Genomic DNA, 25220 nt, shown 5'->3' on the forward strand with positions numbered 1-25220 from the left:
CTTCTACAGAGCAATCAGGAATTTCACTCTTTCTGTCCCAGAGGCCATAGAAGTCCTCAAAAGATTTCATTTCCTTTCACCCCCAACTCAAGCACACCATTTCAGGGTCACACTCCAGGCATCTTCCAGTCCAGAGCCTGTGTTGCTGTATTGAACTCAGGCCCCTGCATTGCAGGCACCAGCAGCAAATGCTCAACTGGCCATCAAATGAGAAGCAAAAGAATAAAAGCATCTATCCCCTACAGTCCCAAAGGCTCTGCAGGGGCTCTACAATCACATGGCACTCATTTCAGCCTTCAATTGCAGATGGCTGATTCCACCTGCCTCTTGCAAAGCCAGACTGACAGAGTACCAGATATGCTCCTTGCTATTTGCCATGTAATTAAGCAATAATTGCTGCCCCAGGTTAATCTCAGAGTGTATTTTACCTGTGGAGCTCAGTGCCAGAGTTCACATTTGTAATTTAGTGGCATGCCAAGGAGCTCTACCTAAACTCACAGAAGGATTTTCTCCACTCATCATCTCTCTTTCATTCTGGTGGCAGCTGGGATTCTGTCTTCAGAGATGTTTGGGCTGGGCAAACAAATTAGCAGAGACCAACCTCGTTAGGAATTCACACAGGTAGCCATCCTGCCTCACAGCAGGAATGAGAGGCTGGCTGCTCTGTTTCTGGACCCAAACCCTCCCCAGTGTGGGATGTACTCTAAAGCCTCCTCTTTCTTTCTCCCCACACAGCCTGGCAGCCTCCAAAGAAGCTGAAGCAGCTGCACGGTCTGCACCCAAACCAATGTCTCCTTCTGATTTCTTGGACAAGCTGATGGGGAGAACTTCAGGATATGATGCCAGGATCAGACCAAATTTTAAAGGTAACCTCCACCCCCCTTGCTTTGTGGCTTGCTTTGATGTGGGGACTGAAAGCTGCACACAGCCCTCATGAATGTCTCTCTGACTGTAGATGCAAACTGAGCAATCCTCATGTTTACACAAAACATGCCTGACAATGAGAGGTTTGGCACAGGGATCACTTGGAGATGTCTGGAAAGGCATCCAACTTCCACTCAGAGTGGGAATGACCTTGTAAGAACTTTACATGCAGGAAAAAAACTTCAATAGAGGGATTGGGGATCCTGCCAGACCAAGCAGTGGCTGGCAGGGAGCTGAACATCTTAACACAGAGAAGAAAAGCTTCAACTTTCCTTTCCCCCTCAAATCAGTGCCCACAGCATCTTCTGGTGCTCCCCTGACACCCACTGATACCGAGAGGAATCTCTCCCATCAGCTCAAGAGGAATTCAGCAAGATGCCAGAAACAGCTCTGCCCTGTCACTGTCCCCATAGTCAAGGGGTTCTGAAGCCAGTGCCCAACACAACTCCAGCACAAAGCTGCATTTCAGACCTCATTAGCCCAAGTCGCCCCACACTCAGTGGCCACCAAGCAGCAGTGCTCCGGGGAGAGTCAGCAGAAGCTCTTTATTCCTCTGCATCCCTCTTCTAACAAGGGTGAGGTTTGATTTGGGGGCTTTTGGGGGTTTGTTATGTCAGGTTTTTCTGGTGCCTTTTCCACTTGTTCTGGTGGAAGGGGTCCCAGCCCACAGCAGGGAGGTTAGAACTAGGTGACCTTTAAGGTCCCTTCCAACCCAACCCATTCTGTGACTCTCTGATTTCTTTTTTTCCAATTATCTTTCCATGTGAACTGACCTCACTTTCCAAGAGCTATGTGCCCCTGACTCACACCCAGAGACAACACAGAACCTGCCCCCTCTCAGCCACTGTCCACTTCAACACTCATTTCATTCACTTCTTCTGTTTCCTACTCCCAACTCCTCCTCCTCCCCAAGAGCAGCAGGCAATGCCAACAGAGGACTCCCAGTGCCATTAATCATGGTGACAGCACCTGCCATCAGCTTCAAACAATCAGCTCCACACTGGGCTTTTAAACCAAATAGAGGTGGGAAGCTCCTGCCCTGGTAACCAGCTGGGCAAGAGAGAACAGGATGGAGGCTGGAGGTTAGGAAGAAGTTCTAGACAGAGAGAGTGATTGCCCATTGGAATGGGCTGCCTGGGGAGGTGGTGGAGTCACCATCACTGGAGGTGTTCAGGAGGAGACTTGATGGGGTTCTTGGTGTCATGGGTTAGTTGTTTAGGTGGGTTGGAGTGGTTGATGGGTTGGACAGGATGATCTTGAAGGTCTCTTCCAACCTGGTCTATTCTATTCTATCCTATCCTATTCTATTCTATCCTATCCCACTCTATTCTATGCTATCCCACTCTATTCTATCCCATCCCATTCTATTCTATGCTATCCCACTCTATTCTATCCCATCCCATTCTATTCTATGCTATCCCACTCTATTCTATCCTATCCCACTCTATCCTATCCTATCCCATTCTATCCTATCCTATCCCACTCTATCCTATCCCATTCTATTCTATCCTGTCCCACTCTATTCTATTCTATCCTATCCCATTCTATTCTATCCCATCCCACTCTATTCTATCCCATCCCACTCTATTCTATCCCATTCTAACACACTCCTGGCTTTATCCACACCACAAGGAGTTGAAAAAAGAAACCAAACAAACCCCACAAAGAGTCAAAAAGCAACTCCCTCACCGCCCCCCCTTGCAAACCTGCCTCCCACTAAATTATGCACATGCACAAAAGAAATTAAACTTTAATATTTAATGCAATGTACACATTATCTGCCTGCTGCAGGCAGCTGCCTTGCATTTTTATGGGAGATAATTTAATTTCAGCTTTGTTTCAATGAGCTACACCTTCCCCCCAGGGCAGTTTTTTCTGCCTTAGCCTCCCACACATAAATCAGGCTCCAATTTACAGGGGAGGTGTTCTACAGAGCTCGAGGTTGTAGCTCTCAGAGCATGTCAGTTAAATTAACTGCAGTAACTCATGAGGGCATTTTAATGGCTTAGGTCTAAAGGAAAATAATACCCAAAGATCCCTACCTGATTGATTTGGGGGAGGGGAAGGTTAGCAAAAATGAAGATTGCAGCTTTCCCATCAATGCTGTGAAGTTTGGGTTTGACTGGGGGTTCACATTCTGGGAGCAAGAAAGAAGCATTTGGGCTCGGGCAGGAGCTGGAAGGGGAAGCCAGTGACTGGGCTCGGGCAGGAGCTGGAAGGGGAAGCCAGTGACTGGGCTCGGGCAGGAGCTGGAAGGGGAAGCCAGTGACTGGGCTCGGGCAGGAGCTGGAAGGGGAAGCCAGTGACTGGGCTCGGGCAGCAGCTAGAAGGGGAAGCCAGTGACTGGGCTCGGGCAGCAGCTAGAAGGGGAAGCCAGTGACTGGGCTCGGGCAGCAGCTAGAAGGGGAAGCCAGTGACTGGGCTCAGGCAGGAGCTAGAAGGGGAAGCCAGTGACTGGGCTCGGGCAGCAGCTGGAAGGGGAAGCCAGTGACTGGGCTCAGGCAGGAGCTGGAAGGGGAAGCCAGTGACTGGGCTCGGGCAGCAGCTGGAAGGGGAAGCCAGTGACTGGGCTCAGGCAGGAGCTGGAAGGGGAAGCCAGTGACTGGGCTCGGGCAGGAGCTGGAAGGGGAAGCCAGTGACTGGGCTCGGGCAGGAGCTGGAAGGGGAAGCCAGTGACTGGGCTCAGGCAGGAGCTAGAAGGGGAAGCCAGTGACTGGGCTCGGGCAGGAGCTAGAAGGGGAAGCCAGTGACTGGGCTCAGGCAGGAGCAGGAAGGGGAAGCCAGTGACTCATGCAAGGACAGAGCTGAGCGTGGCAAGTATGGGACAAGCAACCTCTCTTCTAAACTGTGCTACAGAGTCATGGAATCATAGAACCACTTTGGTTGGACAAGCTCTCTAAGATCATGAAGTCCAACCATCAACCCAAAGCCACCCTGGCCACTAAACCTGGTTCCCAAAGTGCCATGCCTACACATATTTTTAACACTTCCATGGATGGTGTCTCCACCACCACCACCCTGGGCAGCCTGTTCCAATGCTCCACCACTCTCTCAGTAAGGATGTTTTTTTTCCCTGATATCCAAACTAAACCTCCCCTGGTTGCAACCTGAGACCATTTCCTTTCATTCTATCACTTGATACTAGGGAGAAGACACCAACCCCAAATGGCTGGCTGTGAGGTGGGTCAGACAGAAGTCTGCTCAGATTAGAATCATAGAATTGTTGAGGTTGGAAGGGCCCTCAAGGATCATCCAGTTCCAACCTCCCTGCTTGGGGCAAGGACACCTCACACTAGATCAGGTTGCTCAGGGCCACAATTCAGCTTGTCTGGGACTCACCAAGAAAATCCCAGCCACGGAGCACTGCTGTTACATGGCTGCAATCCTGCTCCTGCAGAGCACAGGCACAAAGCTTCTAGAAGTGGCCAAAGTAGGAGAGAAATAAAGGGAAATGAAGAGGAGCAAACCGAGCTCCAAATATTACTTAGTAATCAGGAAATTCCATTAATTTCCCCACAGGAGGAAGTTTGCACTGATTAGAGGCACAAGCCTCTTGTTAAAGCCATTCCTCCCTCCCAGCATTTCATCCTGCAGCTACTGCCAGACTGCAGATGTGGCCTTAGCAGGCAAGCGTCCCTCCCCCAGCAAGGCTGAGCCATCAGGCAGTGATTGAAATGCAGACACCATCCTTGGCTCCATTAACAACAAAACATTTAAAAACCCACTAAAAATCCCCACTTGCCAGTGCCACAGATCTTCTCTTCCCACAAGTATCTGTCACTGAGAGCAGATTAATTCCCCCAGCGTTAAAGGAGGACCTTGGTTGCTGGGGCAGTGTCCTCTGTTCTTTCTGGGCTGACTCTTCCCCTCCATGCACTGGGCAGCAGTGGGAGCTTTGGGATCTCCCCAAAACAGAGATCCTCTTTGCTTCTCTCCACTTTTTGTTAAGGCTCTACAGAAATCCTCTTGTTGCATGTTTTGCCAGGCCCCAGATATGGCTCTGGTTCCAAAATGCTCTCTGTTTTGTTGCCTTGTGCTGAACTGCAGCTCTTGGGATTTCTCTGGGTGCAAAGGCAACAATTCCACCTCAGATTTGCCAGGCAGTATGGCAACCCACTTCCAGTCATAGTATGGCACTGGTCCCCCAAAGGTAGCAGTAATAGACTGCCCCCCATGCACTCTAACCAATCTTCTCATATCCTTATTCCTCAGAGCTCTCCTTTGGTGGCACTTTTCTACCACAAGCAAGCTAAGCAAAGCTTCAGTCTGAAAGGAAATAAAACTCAGGGAAGGCATGGCCCAGAGTCTGGGAGCAGCCTCTCCCAAAACAGGACAGGCAAAGGATTTCTGCTGACAGAGACCTCAAAGTCTCCTCCCCAGCTGTGAGCCTTGGCAGACACCATCATTATCCCATGGGGTACCTGCTCCTTTACCCAGCCTGATCCCTACAGAACATTCTGCTGCCCTGGCTCTGCAATTCAGAAACACTGAGATGATTTAAACAAGCACTTTCAAAGCACAGAGCTCTAAACAAGGAGGGGCTGCCAGTAGTCTCTCAGCTCTTCTCTGGGATACATTGCCACCCATACAGGAATCCTGAGAGATCTAGAAAGCTGTCTTGCCTGGCTGTGAGCTAGTCCTCTTCATCAAAATAGCTCACAGAACAGCTTCCCTCCCAAACAGGGGAACAAAAACAAAGTAAGAGCACTGTCTGACATCAAACTGGCACTAGAACCAAGATTGCACTAAGCCAGGTGGCCCAGACACCATCCCCATGCTCGCCTCTCAGTCAGCCTGTTCCCACACTAGGTTTCAACAGGATAGAGTGGTGATACTTTGTCTGACAAGCACACAGTGAACTGCTGTTCCCATCTGTATTTGTCATGCAGGCCCACCAGTGAATGTCAGCTGCAACATTTTCATCAACAGCTTTGGTTCGATTGCAGAAACGACTATGGTAAGTAAAAATCACAGCACAGCTGCTCAGCCTCATTGCACTCCCCCCCTCCCACCCCTAAAAAAAATTGCAGCATCATTCTCCTCTTTAATGTGAGCAGAGGGAAATATTGTCCCCATGTTCTCAAGCTCACTTAAGAGAGGAGCAAACTGATGGTCACCACACAAGGCTCACGCGGTGTGCAGTTAAAGCTCGCCCAGCCAGCCTCTATCTGCATCTCTGCAGAACCACTGCCCAGGCTGAACAGAAGGGGCAGAGAAGGAAGCAAATGTTCTTTTCTGAGCTCCTGCCTGGGGCTCCAAGCTCAGAGACAGCTGCAAATGCTTTAAGTGCAGAGACACTCAGGAGTTTGAACCGAGGTTTTGGTGAAGGGAAAAACAGCAGGCCCCCAAAATTCAGCTCGCCCCGCATCTCAGATGCACAAAGCTGAAGAGAATCCCTAGATGGTTATTTTCCTGGGGATAGACTTCTGCTAGACACTGCTGTTTCTTTTTTTTTACCTTCAACAAAAATCATCACAGCCAATATTTGCAAGTTAAGACTCACCAGCCAGAATTACTGAGCATGCCTACAGGCTGTGTCTAGCTGGCGAGACACCAGGAGCAGAGGATCTCTAGAACAGGAGATAATTGCTCCACCTGAAAACTGTTGGTTGGGACATCACCAGTGAGCAGCAAAGGAACACTCTGGAGGCACAGAGCCTTACCTCTGTGTTAATTAAAGATAATCCAGAAGGGTGGTGATTCTTCTCCCTGGTAATTCTTTCTCTAGAAGGGTGTTGAATGAAGAGTGCAAGACTCCAGTTTCAGGTGTTCTGTGCAGTCAGGCAGGAACAGGCTTTGCAGTTACAGGCTTTACATACAGATCATACTCCTGGACTTGAACAAGTTGCTTGTCATGCACAGCACTGGTAGAAATCAACAGATAGAGAGAGATCTAAAAATCTGGGGTTAGAAATCCCTTCTGGCCCTTATACCATCCTTCTGGAAATGTTTGGAGCTGGAAGCAGATAGAATAGAACAGACCAAACCAAACCAGGTTGGAAGAGACCTTTGAGATTGAGTCCAACCTATTATCCAACACCATCTAATCAACTAAGCCATGCAACCAAGCACCCCATCCAGTCTCTTCCTAAACAGCTCCAGTGATGGTGACTCCACCACCTCCCTGGGCAGCACATCCCAATGGCCAATCTCTCTTTCTGGGAAGAACTACTTCCTCACCTCCAGACTAAACCTCCCATGGCACAGCTTGAGACTGTGTCCTCTTGTTTTGGTGCTGGGTACCTGGGAGAAGAGACCAACCCTCACCTGGCTACAACCTCCCTTCAGGTAGTTCTAGACAGCAAAAGGGTCTCCCCTGAGCCTCCTCTTCTCCAGGCTAAGCAACCCCAGCTCCCTCAGCCTCTCCTCACAGGGCTGTGCTCCAGACCCCTCCCCAGCTTTGTTGCCCTTCCAGCAATTCAAGATCTTTCCTAAACTGAGGGGCCCAGAACTGGACACAGGACTCAAGGTGTGGCCTAACCAGTGCTGAGCACAGGGCACAATGACTTCCCTGCTCCTGCTGGCCACACTCTTCCTGATGCAGGCCAGGATGCCATTGGCCTCCTTGGCCACCTGGGCACACTGCTGGCTCATGTTCAGCCTACTATCATCCCCCAAGTCCCTCTCTGCCTGGCTGCTCTCAGCCACTCTGATCCCAGCCTGTAGCACTGCATGGGGTTGTTGTGGCCAGTGTGTAGAACCTGGCACTTGGATGTGTTCAATCTCATGCCCTTGGCCTCTGCCCACCCATCCAGCCTGGCAAGGTCCCTCTGCAGAGCTCTCCTGTCCTCTAACAGATCAACTCCTGCCCCCAGCTTGGTGTCACCTGCAAACTTACTGCTGATGGACTCAATCCCCTCCTCCAGATCATCAATAAAGATATTGAACAGGCCGGGGCTCAGCACTGATCCCTGGGGAGACACCACTGGTGCCTGGCTGCCAGCTGGCTGTGGCACCATTCACCACCACTCTCTGGGCTCAGCCCTCCAGCCAGTTCCTAACCCATCGCAGTGTGCTCCCATCCAAGCCATGGGCTGACAGCTTGGCCAGCAGTTTGCTGTGGGGGACGGTGTCAAAGGCCTTGCTGAAGTCCAGGTAGACTACATCCAAAGTCTGCTCCACATCCACCAGGCAGTCACCTGGGCATAGAAGGAGATCAGGTTGGTTCTGGCAGTAGGGAAAAAAACAAACACCACAACAAAACTCTTTCTCTGTTCCAGCACAGAAAATGACACATTTCATAGTTGGATTGCTGAATCTGTCAGGTTTCATAGGTGAGAAGTATATTTCTGAGTTCATTTGTGCAGAAAGCAAAAGAACTAGAGCACACATCTGTTCTGAATTAACTGTTCTATTAGATACTCCTTCAGTGTTACAGGCAGCAAATACTCAGTTCAGACACAATCTAGCAGAGATGCTGCAGAGTGCAAGGGAGAGGGACAGCCCTACCTAGAATAGAATAGAATAGAATAGAATAGAATAGAATAGAATAGAATAGAATAGAATAGAATAGAATAGAATAGAATAGAATAGAATAGAATAGAATAGAATAGAATAGACCTTCAAGATCATCAAGTCCAACCTATCATCCAACACCATCTAATCAACTAAACCCTGGCACTAAGTGCCTCATCCAGCCTCTTCTTAAACACCTCCAGTGATGGTGACTCCACCACCTCCCTGGGCAGCACATTCCAATGGCCAATCACTCTCTCTATGAAGAATTTCTTCCTAACATTCAGCCTAAACCTCCCCTGGCACAGCTTAAGACTGTTGGTGGTTGCCTGGGAGAAGAGACCAACCCCCACCTGGCTACAACCTCCTTTCAAGTAGTTGCAGGCAGCAATAAGGTCTCCCCTGAGCCTCCTCTTCTCCAGGCTAAGCAATCCCTGTGCAATGCACAGGGCACATTGCAATGAGATGTTTCTCAGTGTCTCTGCCCTACCTTGCAAGATGTATTGAAGCAAACAGAGACACCACAGGATCCCTTTAACTGGGATGCTCCATAACATCAGCACAGACTAACATGGGAGAGAGAGAGAGATGGAGAGATGCCATTCCCCCCCAAGACATGCTGCAGGGACTTGCTATCCTCTCCAGATGCCACTCATTTCATAGTCTATCTTCCATAGGGGGAAAAAAAGAATTCCCATGGGAAGCCAAGAATACCCTCTGGGCATGTTGCTTTGTCTAGAAATGCCCAAAGCCAGCTCTGACAAGCTAGTCCAGACGTCAGGCTGACACAGCACTGCACACAACTCAATCTAATGTGCTGCTGCTGCTTGCAAACGCTGCTGAGAACACAAGCAGCACAGGTACTGAGGCATCTGGAAATGAGAGCCCAGCAAGTTCAAGAAGTCTTTGGGATTTCACCCTGCAGTGAAGCCAGTCTCTCCTCACTGTTCAAGCAGGTCACAGGATGTTAGGGGTTGGAAGAGACCTCTGAAGATCATCAAGTGTTTCAAAAGAGACTGGAGGAGGCACTTGGTGCCATGGTTTAGATGATTAGATGGTGTTGGGTGATAGGCTTGGACTTGAAGATCTCAAAGGTCTTTTCCAACCTGGTTAATTCTGTATTCTATTCTGTAAGTCCAACCCCCCTGCCAGAGCAGGGCCACAGGTCACACAGGAACACATCCAGATGGGTCTTGAAAGTCTCCAGAGAAGGAGACCCTACAACCCCTCTGGGCAGCCTGTTCCAGTGCTCTGTGAACCTCACAGTGAAGAAGTTCCTCCTCATGTTGAGGTGGAACCTCCTGTGAGGTAGTTTATGTCCATCACCCCTTGTCCTGTCATAGGGTGCAAGTGAGCAGAGCCTGTCCCCTCCCTCTTGACCCCCAGCCCTCAGAGAATTATAAACATTTATTAAATCCCCTCTCAGTCTTCTCTTCTCCAGACTAAACAGCCCCAGGGCTCTCAGCCTCTCCTCATAAGGCAGTGCTCCAGTCCCTTAATCATCCTTGTAGCCCTCCCTTGGACTCTCCAGCAGATCCCTGTCCCTCTTCAACTGGGGAGCCCAGAGCTGGATGCAATATTCCTTCTCCTAAGGACAGAAGAAGCTGGAGGCTGCAACTGTCCAAATGTATAGAACAGAACACAACAGAAGAGAGTTAACCAGGTTGGAAGAGACCTTTGAGATCATCGAGTCCAAGCCTATCACCCAACACCATCTAATCAACTAAACCAACTAAACCATGGCATCAGGTGCCTCATCCAGTCTCTTCCTAAACACCTCCAGTGATAGTGACTCCACCACCTCCCTGGGCAGCACATTCCAATGGCCAATCACTCTTTCTATGAAGAGCTTCTTCCTAACCTCCTGCCTAAACCTCCCCTGGCACAGCTGGAGACTGTGTCCTCTTGTTCTGGTGCTGCTTGCCTGGGAGAAGAAGAACTTGTTTAGGAGCCACCTGTAGGTGAGATTTCCAATGAGATAACAAACCACCCTGCGAAACAGACTAAGCAATTCACTCCAGCCTCACAAGCCAGCGTGCAGCAGACAGCAAATATGACAGACAATAATACATGGGGCACACACTGAACACCAGGCCCACTTCACCCCGAGGTCAGCAGAGCACCTAAGTGTCAGCACACAAAGCCTGGAGTAAAAGCTAGGGTTTGAGCTCAATTTTCCTGCAGTCAGTCATTCTTAAGAGCTACCATCAGTCCCCACAGAGATGACAAGCACAGAACAAATCGCACAAGGCCAAATGGAAACAGGTTTTTGGGTTGGGGTTGGTTTTTTTTGTTCATCAGTCAGCTGTAGATCTCTTCTGCAGGGCAAACATAGCCTTAAAAACATTTGTTTATCCTTGTCTAGAGAATGAACTCCAGGCTAACACAGCACCCTGTGCTCTGCTCTCCAAGCTGGGTAACACCATCCCCTCCTCAGGCAGCTCAACCTCTACTCTGTTTTTGCCATCAGCAAAACATAATCAAAGGTCTCTCACCAAAACTGTTCAGTGCAGAACCCCTGAGTAAGGAGCTGGAACCCACTGAGCTTCCTGACAGCCTCCATCCCCTCTCCACAGCACTACCTCCATCCTATCATAGAATCACAGCAAAGGTTGGAAAAGACCTCAGAGATCATCAAGTCCAACCTGTATCCTGTCACAGCTTTCATCAGCTCACTGAGCATCAGATGCCAAGACTGTGGTATCCTGGGAAGGAAAAGCCTCAAGTGAGAGGCTGAGGGAGCTGGGGTTGCTTAACCTGGAGAAGAGGAGGCTCATTGCCCTCATTGCCCTCTACAACTACCTGAAAGGTGGTTGTAGCCAGGATGGGGTTGATCTCTTCTCTCTAGCAACCAGCACCAGAACAAGAGGACACAGTCTCAAGCTGTGCCAGGGGAAGTTTAGGCTGGCGGTGAGGAGAAAGTTCTTCACCAAGAGAGTCATTCATCATTGGAATGTGCTGCCCAGGAAGGTGGTGGAGTCACCATCCCTGGAGGTGTTCAAGAGGAGACTGGACATGGCACTTGGAGCCATGGTCTAGTCATGAGGTCTGTGGTGACAGGTTGGACTTGATGATCCTCGAGGTCTCTTCCAACCTTAGACATACTGTGATATTGTGATCTTTGTTTCCTTGTCTCCTTGTGAGGTCACTAAGCAGAATTTCACTTCAGCATTATCAAACTGAACTCCTTTGATCACCTCCAGTTATTTCATTCCTGCCCTGTGCCATCTCCCCCTTGGGAGCAGAAGGCCTTTGTGCCAAATGGCAAAGCTCCTGAACGCCTTCACGACACAGAGTTGCTGCTCTCCACTCCCAAGCCAGACAGAGGAGCAGGCTGCACAAGATAATCAATGCCTGGATGTGAATGGCACACAAATAAGGAGCTCAAGTGATAAGAAGGATAGGGAGAAAGAGATTTCTTTTGTTGCTGAGTTTGCAGCAGCAGTTAAGCCTCTTTTTTTCCCCCTCTTTTGCTTGGAAGTCCACATCAGAAATGAATCCATTCTGTCCATCTTTTAGGAATAGCCATGGACTGATTAAGGTCTCATAGAACAGGATCCAGGAGAAACACTGCATCTCCAGGGAGCCAACAAACAAGTGCTGCTCTGCTCATCACAGATTTCTCTGTCCTTGCCTTTTTTTAATCACAACATAAATGCTTAGGGGCCTATATTCCAGACAACAACAGAAAGCATCCACTGCACACACCTGGCTCTTAAAGAAGCACCAAGAGAAGCACACACCAGAGTTACCACACTGCTGAGCACCCTCTGGAGGAAGGCAGCACAGCCTCTCATACCACACAACCATGACATGCCCCTAAGACAGGGCATGACTGCAGGATGCTTGGCCTCTGGAGATGGGTTAGGAGGTGCCTTCTCACACCCACCTACTCTGAGAGATTCCTCTTCCTTTGTCCCACAAGCATGTGACTAAGATTCTCCATCATGGTGATGAGGACCATGGCAGTCATTCTGCCTATGGCCTCTTATGCCTGCTGTGGTGGCAAAATAATCCACACTGAACCTCTCTTCTCAGCCTTTCCTTTCTTTTTAGCAAGTTTTGGAGCTGAGGCAGCAAATTTACTCCAGCAAGAAAGCTTATCCACAGCAACACAGGCTTGTGTAGAGAGATTGCCTCCAGTTCCCCCCTCTTCCAACACTCCAGCAGGCTGAGAACACCTCTGAGCAGCTACCACTGAAGTTTCTTCCAAACATGAGTTTAATTTGTGCTGTACATGACATAAGCCCCTAACTGGAGCTGACCTGCAGTGTATTTGTAGCTGAATAAGCAAAACAACCTTTTGCTTTCTACCCTATTAGGTCAGTGACATTGATTTCCCCTGACTGCAATGGCTGCAGGTCTTTGCATGCAGAGAAGGGAGGGCTGAAAGCATACAAGGTGTTCAGGGAGCTGCTGCATGCCAGGGCAAGAGGAATCATAGAATCAATAAGGTTGGAAAAGACCTCAGAGATCATCAAGTCCAACCTGTCACCCAACACCTCATGACTAACTAAACCATGGCATCAAGTGCCACATCCAATCCCCTCTTGAACACCTCCAGGGATGATGACTCCACCACCTCCCTGGGCAGCACATTCCAATGGCCAGTAACTCTTTCTGGGAAGAATTTTCCCCTCACCTCCAGCATAAACTTCCCCTGGCACAGCTTGAGACTGTGTCCTCTTGTTCTGGTGCTGATTGCCTGGGAGAAGAGACCAACCCCCACCTGGCTACAACCTCCCTTCAGGTAGCTGTAGAGAGCAAGAAGGTCTCCCCTGAGCCTCCTCTTCTCCAGGCTAAGCAACCCCAGCTCCCTCAGCCTCTCCTCACAGGGCTGTGCTCCAGACCTCTCCCCAGCCTCATTGCCCTTCTCTAGACACATTCAAGTGTCTCAATGTCCTTCCTAGACTGAGGAGCCCAGAACTGGACACAGGACTCAAGGTGTGGCCTAACCAGTGCTGATTACAGTGCTGGCTTCCCTGCTCCTGCTGGCCACACTGTTCCTGATGCAGGCCAGGATGCCATTGGCCTTCTTGGTCACCTGGGCACATTTCTGGCTCATGTTCAGCCAGCTGTCAACCAGTACCCCCAGGTCCCTTTCTGCCTGGCTGCTCTTCAGCCACTCCAACCCCAGATCCAGGGCTGCTTTCCTTTCTCAGGTTTGTGTGATGAGCCAGGCCTGAGCTCAGACCCTGCCTCCCCCCTCTCTGCAGCTATTCACATTTTCTCAAGCCACATTATCCAGGCTCGACAGAGATGAGTAATTAAGTCAGAGGGATGCACTAGGACTTGTGAAGGTGACATTCAGCATATCAACAGAAGGAGAGAGTGTTGTAACTCTTTTTCATGTTCAGAAGTCTGCTTCTTTTAGCATCAAGTCCTTGGTCCTTTTGCTGTTGTCATAATCACTATGTCCTTAGCAGCTTCTCTGCTCCAAGGATGTAGATGGCACTAAGTGGCTTGAAACAGATGGGCTTGGCTGTGAACTGCCCCATCCAAAACATGAGGCACCCAAGACAGTCCTCTCCCAACTCCTCAGTGTGACTGGACCTCACAGGGGTCATATCCTCCTGGGCCAGAGCTTGTCTGTTGACAATGAAGTGAGCTCTTGAGGCAGCAACATGAGGAGGATTCCTTCACGTGTATTCTCCAACTCCAGAGCTCAGAGTTCTCCAAATGGAAAGGACAGACCTGATGGCAGAATCAAGGAGATTCCCTCAAAGGTGCTAAATAGAATAGGAATAGAATAGGTTGGAAGAGACCTCTGGGATCATCAAGTCCAACCTACCACCCAACACCATCTAATCAACTAAACCACGGCACCAAGCACCCCATCCAGTCTCTTCCTAACCACCTCCAGTGATGGTGACTCCACCACCTCCCTGGGCAGCACATTCCAATGGCCAACCTCTCTTGCTATGAAGAGCTTCAAATAGTCTCACTGAAAGAAAGATCCTTGTGTCTGCAGCAGCTATCAGATACTGACAAGCATGCCAGACACCCTTCATTACCTGTCTCTTAATAAAAGTCTTCAAAGCACACTAGTGTTAGAAAGGCACCAAAGAAACCCTTAATCATGGTAGGAGCCACCAGTTTGGAACAGGGCAGCAAAACTGGTTTACTACACACTGCTCTTCAGACACAGTCTGCCTCTATGATTGGAAAATGTCAATTAATGTAGGGACATGGAGCTTTTATCCCTCTCCTAACAGCTGGCACATTCTCTCCACATTTCAACTTGTTGGCTCACTTTCTTATGTGAAGGTCAGCAGAGAAGGGATGCACAGGCCACCCTGGGAAGCTATTGGTAACAGAGGGAGGGCAGAAACTGCCTTTGTTTGTCCAGGAGAGGGTCTGAGCTTGACCTCAGCAAGTCAGCCTTGGCCTGGGAAATTCAGAGGGGTTGTAAGACACAGAGCTGCAAGGCAGACACCACTCTGCATAAGGCTGAGGGACCAGCTTGAGTTAAAGATGATGTCCATCCTATAGCAGCATTCAGGGCATTTTGATATTAGGGAGGGGAACCCAGGATGTTCACCTAGGGTTAGGAGAGCAGACTTCCTACACATCCCTCCCATGCCCACAGGCTCTCATCAAGGGTGTTTGGTCCCATCAGTTTGTCTGACTTACCTTCATATTTGTGGGCACAGAGAAGATCCCTTCCACGGTCTGTGTCACTGAGTCTTCTCCCAAGTCTAGAAGGACCATAGCTGGTCACAATGTGTTCAGGATGCTGTCTTCAGTCTCCTTTCCCCTTTAAATCCTTTGCAACAGTCAGCTGGCTGACACCAGCCCTCATGATTCCTGCAACTGAACATCTCTCCTCCAGCCCCAGGGTGCAGTCTGGAGGTCTTGACTCTTCACACGCCGCTGATGATCGCAGTGATGGAGGGATGAAAGGATAGACAGCTGCTCATGCTAGGAGATAGCTGGGAGCTACAGAGCTAAAAATAACAGCAGCTCCTGGAGGAATAATACCAAGGAGGCTCTCTGTAGCTTGGGAATGTGGCCTGTGTAGCCATTTAGACAGGGTTTGCTTTGGAGAAGGATTTTAATGCTTGCTCCCCAGTTCTCAGCACTTCCAGCCCGCTTTGATCACTAACTGCATTCCTCTGCCCCCTGCTCTCACTGTGCAGGACTACAGGGTGAACATCTTCCTGAGACAGCAGTGGAATGACCCACGGCTGGCCTACAACGAGTACCCTGATGACTCCTTGGACCTGGACCCCTCTATGCTGGACTCCATCTGGAAGCCTGACTTGTTCTTTGCTAATGAGAAAGGGGCCCATTTCCATGAGATTACCACAGACAACAAGCTCCTGAGGATCTCCAGAAATGGCAATGTCCTCTACAGCATCAGGTGAGGAGACTCAGTGGGAGGAGCTCTCATGTCTTTCAGTGGGAAGAAATAAGGGGCTGGCTTGTTTTTAAGTGGAAGGTCATACAGTTAGTGTCATAGCAATGTGGAGGGAAGAGACCTCTGCAGGTCTCCCATCCAGCCTCCTCCTGAGGATTGACAACAACTGATCAGGTCAGCTGTGGCTTTGTTTACTCACATTGAAACAGAGATGTGGAGCCCACGACTTCTGTGGGCAGCCTGTGCCAGTGGTTATTTCTCCTGCTAGGTAGAGCCCCATGGCTTTGTCCCAGCATCCCCCTTCCCATTTATCCCTTTATTGCTTGATCTGAGAAGCCATCAGCGAAGCTGAACTCATTGCACTGAGTTTCCCAAAGGATATCAATCCAATCCCCCACCTTCACTTCACTGACAACCCAATCCGCTCTCTATTTTAAACTAATGAAAGGAAGACCAAGCTTCATGGATTTGAAAGGGAAAGTTTAACTCCTTCCTGAAGACTTTTTTCACCTCCTGTATAAAAAGCAACTTTGCCTAAGGTGCACAGACCTTGTCTCACACTGCAGCTCCCAGTGGCAGCCATGGGGGAATAGAATAGAATAGAATAGAATAGAATAGAATAGAATAGAATAGAATAGAATAGAATAGAATAGAATAGAATAGAATAGAATAGATCAGACCAGGTGGAAGAGACATTCAAGATCAAGTCCAACCCATCATCCAACACCATCTAATCTACTAAACCACGGCACTAAGCACCCCATCAAGTCTCCTCCTAAACACCTCCAGTGGTGGTGACTCCACCACCTCCCTGGGCAGCACATTCCAATGGCCAATCTCTCTTTCTGGGAAGAACTACTTCCTCACCTCAAGCCTAAACTTCCCCTGGTGCAGTCTGAGACTGTGTCCTCTTGTTCTGGTGCTGGTTGCCTGGGAGAAGAAACCAACCCCTGCCTGGCTACAACCTCCCTTCAGGGAGTTGTAGACAGCAATAAGGTCCCCCCGAGCCTCCTCCTCTCCAGGCTAAGCAACCCCAGCTCCCTCAGCCTCTCCTCACAGGGCTGTGTTCCTAATCCCTCCCCAGCTTTGTTGTCCTTCTCTGGACACCCTCCAGCAACTCAACATCTTTCCTAAACTGAGTGGCCCAGAACTGGACACAGGACTCAATAAAAACCTCAATGGTGTGATGTAGGCAACCTCCATCAACCATCAAAGTGGTTCCAGCCCAGAGACCAGTTCCCTGATGGCCAAAACAGCAAGAGAGTTGCCAAGCATTTTGGCTGAACCTCACTGCTCTTCATTTCTAAAGACAGGCAGAACTTAAACTGCCACCAGCAACTTGGCAGCCAGCACGACACAGAGCCCTGCTCCAGGTGGGTCTGCAGGAGCACAGAGAGAGAATACTGAGTCACCCCAGCCCTGGGGTTGCTCTGCAAAACAGAGCAATGACTCAGCAGGGGCCATGGAGAGATGCAGCTGAGCTGAGCACTGATTTCAGGTTGAAAACTTGAAAGCACTTCAGTTTTAAGGAAAAAACTTTTTTTTTCCTCTCTCTCTCTCTCATCTCAAAAAGAAACCTGTATTTTCATTTGAAGTACCTTTTCCTGAGAAAGCCAAAAAGAAAGAGGATATCCATGATGGAAGAGCACAGTGTAAAGGCAGAGAACTCCCCAGAGCAGAAATCATCTCTCTCTCTTCAAAAGCTTTCCATCTGGAGTGCTCTGCCATTCTCTGTCTTTCTTTTCTACTGCTATTTCCAATAGTCAAACTCTGTTCAAAGCACTTACAAGAAGGTGGACTGTACCCTAGAACCAAGACTCAGAATCTTCAGCATTGAGGGATGAGGTGATACAAAGCAGCCCTGTGGAAAAAGATTTGGGGGTGCTGATGGATGAGAAGCTGGACATGAGCAGGCAGCGTGAGCTTGCAGCCCAGAAGGCAAATCACCTCCTGGGCTGCATCAAAAGATGTGCTGCCAGCAGAGGCAGAGAGGTGATTCTGCCACTTTGCTCTGCTGAGACCTCACCTGGAGTACTGTGTACAGGTCTGGAGCCCTCAATATAGGAAGGACATCGACCTGATGGAGAGAGTCCAGAGGAAGATTATAAGGGGGCTGCAGAAGCTCTGCTACAAGGACAGGCTGAAGGAGCTGGGGTTGTTCAGCCTGGAGAAGAAGAGGCTCTGGGGAGAACTGATAGCAACCTTTCAATACCTGAAGGATAGAAAGAGACTGTTTACAAGTGACAGGACAAGGGGTAATGACTTCAAACTAGAGGAGAGCAGATTTAGATTGGAAATCAGGAAGAAGTTCTTCACTATGAGGGTAGAGGAACACTGGAACAGATTGCCCAAGGAGGTGGTTGAGGCTCAGTGAGGCCCTGGGCAGCCTGCTCTAGTTGGGGGTGTCCCTGCTGACTGCAGGGAGGTCGGACTGGATGACGTTTGGAGGTCCCTTCCAGCCTGGACCATTCCATGATTCTATGAAAATCCTTGAGGGTTTCACTCTGATCCTTTCTCAGTATCTAGCATATGTTCAGCATTTCATGACCCAGCCACAGTCATCCCTGTTTCACATCTGGCAGATATTTACAGTGAATTCTTCTCAAGGGGTTTGTCTGCTGATGTGAGTGAAGGCTAATCTCTCAGTTGATCAGAGATGGAGTCCCCTGCCAGGGATGAGATGAGCAAAGTGGGAAAAGGCTACTTGTGACTCTCTCCTCCTAAGGTGTTTGTTCAAATACCCAAAATGCAGTTGTGTTTTCATGCAAAAGAACACTCTGCTGTCACATGTTCTCTCCCACTCTGCCTCTAAACTCAGGCAGATCATTTCTTCCCACATAAGGCTTTAAGCCATAGAATCAGTAAGATTGGAAAAGACCTCAGAGGTCATCAAGTCCAACTTGTCAACAAATACCTCATGACTAACTAAACCATGGCACCAAGTGCCACATCCAGTCCCCTCTTGAACACCTCCCTGGGCAGCACATCCCAATGGCCAATTACTCTTTCTGTGATGAACTCTCTCCTCACCTTGAGCCTAAACTTCCCCTGGTGCAGCTTGAGACTGTGTCCTCTTGTTCTGGTGCTGCTTGCCTGGGAGAAGAGACCAACCCCCTCCTGGCTACAACCTCCCTTCAGGTAGCTGTAGAGAGCAATAAGGTCACCCCTGAGCCTCCTCTTCTCCAGGCTAAGCAGCCCCAGCTCCCTCAGCCTCTCCTCATGGGGCTTGTGCTCCAGACCTCTCAGCAGCCTCTCTCTCTCTTACTAAGTTTCCTGATGATAGAAGAATTGAATTCCTGTCTCCCAGGAAATTCCACTATTTCTACATCAAGGCAAAAAGCTGAAAACCCTGAGCACCTGAGGGAGCAGCATTATCAAAGCAAGTAACACGAGCCTACCTGTCAATCAAATGAGTTCAGGTGAGCTTCTTGAACCAGCCAAACATTTTAAGTGCAGATCATGGTCCAGGGCAGCACAGCAATATATCACAGAGAATGCAGCCTGCATCCAGTGGAAAATAGAGTTTAGGAGACAAAAGTAGAGGTTTCAAGAGGCACAGCAGGAATTCAGGAAGAGGCAGAGGTTCACAGTGACTAATCACAGGGCATTTTCCCTGCAGGAAATCCTCCCAAAGCCTTTTTTTACCTCCCATGCCACCCTGACCAAACTCTATTTTTCTTGTTGTGACACAGAAATGTTCTGCTCAAAGATTTCCAAGCAGTCCCAGTCTCTAAAAATGCATCTGGGGCTTCCAGAGAGTGAGTTTGGGCTTGCTGCTCACGCAGGCTGTTGTGAACCTGAGGCAAGGAACGAAGACTGAAGCGGCAAAACAGTTTGGTGTGGGAACTCTCTGTTCTGTACAGTCCAAACCAGCCCTGCAATGAAATGCCATCTGCAGCAGGCAGCTCTGACAGGAGTTTTATCACAGACCCAAATGCTCAGCATTTCTGATGCTTTCCAGGCAGGGAAGACTGGAACGATCAGTCACTCCTCCCAGCACACCAGTGTGCCTCAGGCAGGGCACTAGCCCCTTTGCCACCTTGGGATGTCTGAGACTGTTTGGCACTACCCTGCTCTGTCTTCTCTCCTCAGGATCACGTTGACTCTGGCTTGTCCCATGGACCTGAAGAACTTCCCCATGGATGTACAGACGTGCATCATGCAATTAGAAAGCTGTGAGTCCTGTGTCCATCTCCATTCTGGAGAGGAAGCTACACGTTTCCCCCTTCCCCTGTCATCTCCTTCCCTGGATGCAGCCCACTTCCACTTCAGCCTTCAATGGAGGCTCACTCAAGAACCTCTTCCTCAGGGTTTTCCACTCATTGAGCACATGGAACACTTCCTACAGGAGCCAAACCTTAAAAGATCCCATGAGAGGAGCTCAGGCTTGCTTGTATTTACACTGGCCTTTCACTCTGACAGAGCAAGGTGAAAGTGCTCTCAGCAGCAAATAGGATCTTTTTCCTCTTCAGATGAACATTTGCCCCTTGTACATGTGGCCTATCCCAAAGGAGGCAAAGATGATGAACAACTTGATTCAGAGGAAGAGGTCAAGTTTGAGAAAATAGCAAGCAGCTCAACAAGCCAAACTCAAAGGGGGGAGAGGGGGAAGTGATTTATTGCAGGTAACTCATCGCACTCTATCAGAGCTCCAGAGCAGGTCATTACCCTTTCCCCACATGCACATGCAGTTCTGCCTCATCCCAAATCCCCAAGGAAATCCCCATTGCCAAGGGAGGCCAGGATAAATCCCTGCCTCCAAGCATAGCTCTCTCCCCTAAATCTGTCCCTTTCTAGATCAGCCTTTAACATGTTCTATTAAACAGAGGTGTTTGTCCTCTCCTCGCAGTCGGCTACACAATGAACGACCTCATCTTTGAGTGGCAAGAGAAAGGAGCTGTGCAAGTTGCTGATGGGCTAACACTGCCTCAGTTTATCCTCAAAGAAGAAAAAGACTTGAGATACTGCACAAAACACTACAACACAGGTCAGTGCTGCTTACCTTTGGCTGCTGGGTTGATTGAAGAGGAATTCAGGGTTGTGCACTGCTGCTCCTGTTAGGTCAGGTGGCTCTCTGGTGATACAATCTTGGCCCTCCATGCCTAGGGACACCTTAGATACAAATGCACATGGATCTGTTAATAATAAATATACACATGATATAGCCAATAAAAAGCTAATAGACACAAATGTGTGGCACCCTCTTGTCTCCTGTAACACCTGCATAAGTTCAAGGGTGTTTAGCCCAGACCTTCTCTCCCAACATATTTTATCGCTGATGCAAGGGAGCAGATGGAATTCAAGTGACAAAGGACAGAGTGCTGAGAGCTTTCTTCTTGTACATTCATATCTCAGACCTGAGCAACAGTTATCATCTTCATCCTCTGACAAGACTGGTTCTGGGCAATGCAAGGGAAGTCCCCAGACAACAGCTGAAGGCAGGATGCTCACTGTCTCTTACCAATAATCTTCCACATATCTCCCTCTCAGGCAAGTTCACCTGCATAGAAGCTCGTTTCCACCTGGAGAGGCAGATGGGCTATTACTTGATCCAAATGTACATCCCCAGCCTCCTTATTGTCATTCTGTCCTGGATCTCCTTCTGGATCAACATGGATGCTGCACCTGCTCGTGTTGGCCTGGGGATCACCACAGTGCTCACTATGACCACGCAGAGCTCTGGCTCCCGAGCATCGCTGCCCAAGGTATCATAGTATCAGTCAGGGTTGGAAGGGACCACAAGGATCAGCTAGTTCCAATACCCCTGCCATGGGCAGGGACACCCCACACTAGAGCAGGCTGGCCAGAGCCTCATCCAGCCTGGGCTTAAGCACCTCCAAGGACAGTGCCCCAACCACCTCCCTGGACAACCCATTCCAGGGCTTCACCACTCTCATGGGGAAGAACTTCCTCCTCACCTCCAGCCTGAATCTCCCCACCTCCAGCTTCATTCCATTCCCCCTAGTCCTATCACTACCTGAGATCCTGAGCAGTCCCTCCCCAGCCTTCTTGTAGGCCCCCTTCAGATACTGGAAGGCCACAATTAGGTCACCTCGGAGCACCGCAGTGCTCACTATGACCACTCAGAGCTCTGGCTCCCGAGCATCGCTGTCCAAGGTAGGGAACACATCTTCTCACAGAGGCAAAATATGCATGGGCTGAGGACAGCACGCAGGTAAGTCATCACACAGGCTTCTCCTGCTCTGCACAAGGGGTGTTCTGCCACAATGAACCTACTCCAGTTTAAGGGCAAACAGAACAAGCTTCGGTCTCCTCCTGCAAAACTTTTAGCAGCGTTTCTGTGACTAGCAGCAAAACTTCCCCTAAGATTCAGCTCTCACCTCGAGATCCACCACAGATGCCAGGAGCTCTGTGCCTTGCAAACTCCTGCAACAGCCATACAAGGAGAAAGTAAATGCATGGGTTTTAAAGGGGAAAAGTAAATGAAGGGTGTTAAGCCTCCAAAGATGCTGCAGGTCAGTATGGTCTGCTTTTTTGCTCACACTTTTATAACAGTCCCAAATTTCCCTGTTAGGAAGGGCTTCCAATACCATCAGACTGGATTACTACCTTCCTTGTATAGAAACCATCACAATCAAGACCTGGGAAAATTAGAACCTGTGAAATTGCTGCTAGTGGAGAGCCTAGAAGCAGTTTCAGTGGCCTGATAATACATTCCTGTGAAATGAGAGATTTCAGTACCCAAGAGCAAGCATCAACCACGTCATGACTCAATCAGCACCTTCCAAAGGTCTTGGGAGTTGCACATGAACTAGTAAAAAGGCATTTAGCTGAAGGAGCCACCCCATCTAAGGCTCTCGCTCTCTCTCTGGCTCCTAGGTGTCCTATGTGAAGGCCATAGACATCTGGATGGCTGTGTGCTTGCTGTTTGTGTTCTCTGCGCTTCTCGAGTACGCTGCCGTCAACTTCGTGTCTCGGCAGCACAAAGAGCTGCTCAGGTTCAGAAGGAAGAGGAGGCACCATAAGGTAATACATAAAGCATGAAGGACACAGCTGGAACCCGTCCCAGCACAGCATCTCTACACTGGCAACTGAAGCGAGCCAGGGAAGTCCTCAGTAGCTGGTCAGATGTTAAGCAGGGTCACACACCACAAAGCAGAGCTACCTCGATGAATTGTGTCTCTTGTAACGGTCTGCTGACCCCAGGAGTCCAGCAAGCTGGGCTTTGTTAGCTAACCAAGCAGTCTAGGCCAAAAGACTTGTACTCAACAGAACAATTTGCACACAGCAGTCTTCTGGTCTGAGTTCTCACTCTTTAGAAGACACAGGGAGGGCTGGGGGGAAGACAGGCAGGGAGATGTGAGGGATTTCTATCAGAGAACAGCATTCCCCAAATAAGACAGCCTTCACTAGCCTGGAGGTAAGTGACAAGTCTTTTGTCTCTGACATCTCCCTGTTCAAAAGCATCTGCTTCTCTGACCAGCTGCAAATTCCTCTTGGAAGGAAAGAGCAATGTGCTCAGCCTTAGCCTCGCTCCATGCTTACTTGCCATCACTGCTGCCAGCCTGGGCATGCATGCACCACAGACATGCATCTCCTGCAGCCTGGACTCTAGCCTGAGATCACAGCAAAGATTTCACCTCACAAGATGCACTAGAAAGAAACCTAAAGGCCACTGTGATCACAAAACCAAAGGCACTTTAAGATTGTCTTTCATAAACAAGTAGAGTCAGGTAGGTGATACCAAATCTTCAGCACCAAGCCTGAGAGGCTGCTCTCCAGCCAGTAGGAAAATCAAAACCAAACCAATATAAATGTCCTAAGCAAAAAAAAAGCAGGGAAATTTTGCTGATAGGAACCTCAAAAGAGGAGATGACCAAGGCCTCTCTAAAGTATTACTCATAGGAACTTGTCTGTCCTCTAGTTTAAAGAGCTCTCCATGATCTGTCTTGTCCATAGACCTCCCCTTCCACTGCTTCACTGTCCCAGCCGTTAAGTCTTTCCCAGGGTCTAACCTATCCCACAGCAGTTCACAGCATGTGCCTGGAGAACTGCCACCATTCCAGGAGGCAAAAATGTTTTCCCTGTGAGGGTGACAGAGCACTGGAAGAGGTTGCCCAGAGGGGTTGTGGAGTCTCCCTCTCTGGAGATATTCAGAGCTCATCTGGATGCCTTCCTGTGTGACCTGGTGTAGGCACTCCTGCTCTGGCAGGGGGGTTGAACTGGATGAGCTTTTGAGGTCCCTTCCAGCCCCTGAAATTCTGTGAGGCAGGGGGTAAAAAAGGAGCAGGAATCCCTGTTTGGTTTAGATTTGCCTCTCCCTGCTTCAGTTGTCCTATCTGCAAAGCAGGTATTTGTTCCTAACAGAGATTAAAAGTGCTGAACAAATGCAAGGGAAAAGCAGCAACAGATGAGAGCATCAGCACCCATCGACTCTGTCTGGCCAGAGCAAGACCTTGCCAGCTCAAAAATCAACTCAGCCATCCAGTTTTGGTCCAGAAGATGCAGGTGAAGCTAAAACCACCCAACATGAGTGCCTCATAGCACTTTTAGCTCATCATCTGCTTTCAGGCATCCGATCTCTGGACCCAGGCAGATCACTGTGTCACGAAACAATAAGGATTAAAAAAGCCACTAATACACAGCTGAGGTCCAAAGGGTTCTGCCAGAGCTGTTCCACTGAACACCAGGCTGCTGTTGCAATCCCTGCCCAATCTCACAGGGGTTTAATTGGAACAAAGCATAAACAAAAACACTTGCAAAAGCAAAATGAACAAGGTTTGCAGGCTCATCAGAAAGCTGAGGAGCTGACTGCAAATATGCAAATGGATTAGTGCAGCTGCCAAAGAACCTAATTGCTCCATTCCAATGGCCTGACTTGTCTGGGTAGCTCTGCCTGGTTTAGGTATGACATGCTCGGCTAAAATCCAGTGAGATGTTGCAGTGGTGAAGGCAGCTGGGGAGAGGATTAGCTCATGCTCGTGTTTGTGAGGTCTGTCCCTGTCAAAACCAAGTAGTTGTTCTTTACAGCTCAATGTGCCAGGCAGTGTGCCATGCTCTGGCATGAAGTGCATCCAGACAAAGCTGTTCCTTACTTTCCTCAGAGCTAGATGCAAAGTGTGAGTTTATTCTCATCACTAAGAGTCTGCCTTCCTCTTTAAGGAATAAAGGTATAATCAATAAACATCTGTTGCCAGGTTTCAATTGGCCCTTCCCATTTCTGAGCCATCTCTTACTTCCTTCCCTCTGGAAGAAAGGGGAGGATTGGACTAGAAAAATCCTAGGGCCTCAGTTTGCCCAGCCAGTTCACTGCCCCCTCACAGAGATGTAGTTAGAGCCCAAAAACATTTAAGGATTGTCAGGTGTCAAACACCAAGGACCAGAGATACACCAAGGACCAGAGATACACCAAAGAGGGCACAACCAGAGCAAGGAAGAATTATCCAAAGGTCTACAAAATTGTCTCAGCCAGAAGTGAATAAAGCTTCTGGCAGCTCACACAACTCACCACCTTGCCACC

At 49.2% G+C, this 25220-nt stretch overlaps 1 protein-coding gene across 2 annotated transcripts in view; it reads left to right on the forward strand.

Moving 5' to 3' along the window:
- Positions 1–25220, forward strand: part of GLRA1 (glycine receptor alpha 1) — a 50154-nt gene that overhangs the window by 22383 nt on the left and 2551 nt on the right. For both annotated transcript variants that reach the window (XM_068148185.1, XM_068148193.1), the window contains exons 2-8: positions 736–866; positions 5814–5881; positions 15519–15742; positions 19832–19914; positions 20589–20726; positions 21230–21444; positions 22580–22726. In XM_068148185.1, coding sequence (XP_068004286.1) covers positions 736–866; positions 5814–5881; positions 15519–15742; positions 19832–19914; positions 20589–20726; positions 21230–21444; positions 22580–22726 — 1006 coding nt within the window. The remainder of the gene's footprint in view (positions 1–735; positions 867–5813; positions 5882–15518; positions 15743–19831; positions 19915–20588; positions 20727–21229; positions 21445–22579; positions 22727–25220) is intronic.

Source organism: Melanerpes formicivorus, unplaced genomic scaffold (assembly GCF_026170545.1).
Source record: "Melanerpes formicivorus ecotype bairdi unplaced genomic scaffold, bMelFor1.0.p_v2 SCAF_2, whole genome shotgun sequence".
In the NCBI taxonomy this organism is placed as follows: domain Eukaryota; kingdom Metazoa; phylum Chordata; class Aves; order Piciformes; family Picidae; genus Melanerpes; species Melanerpes formicivorus.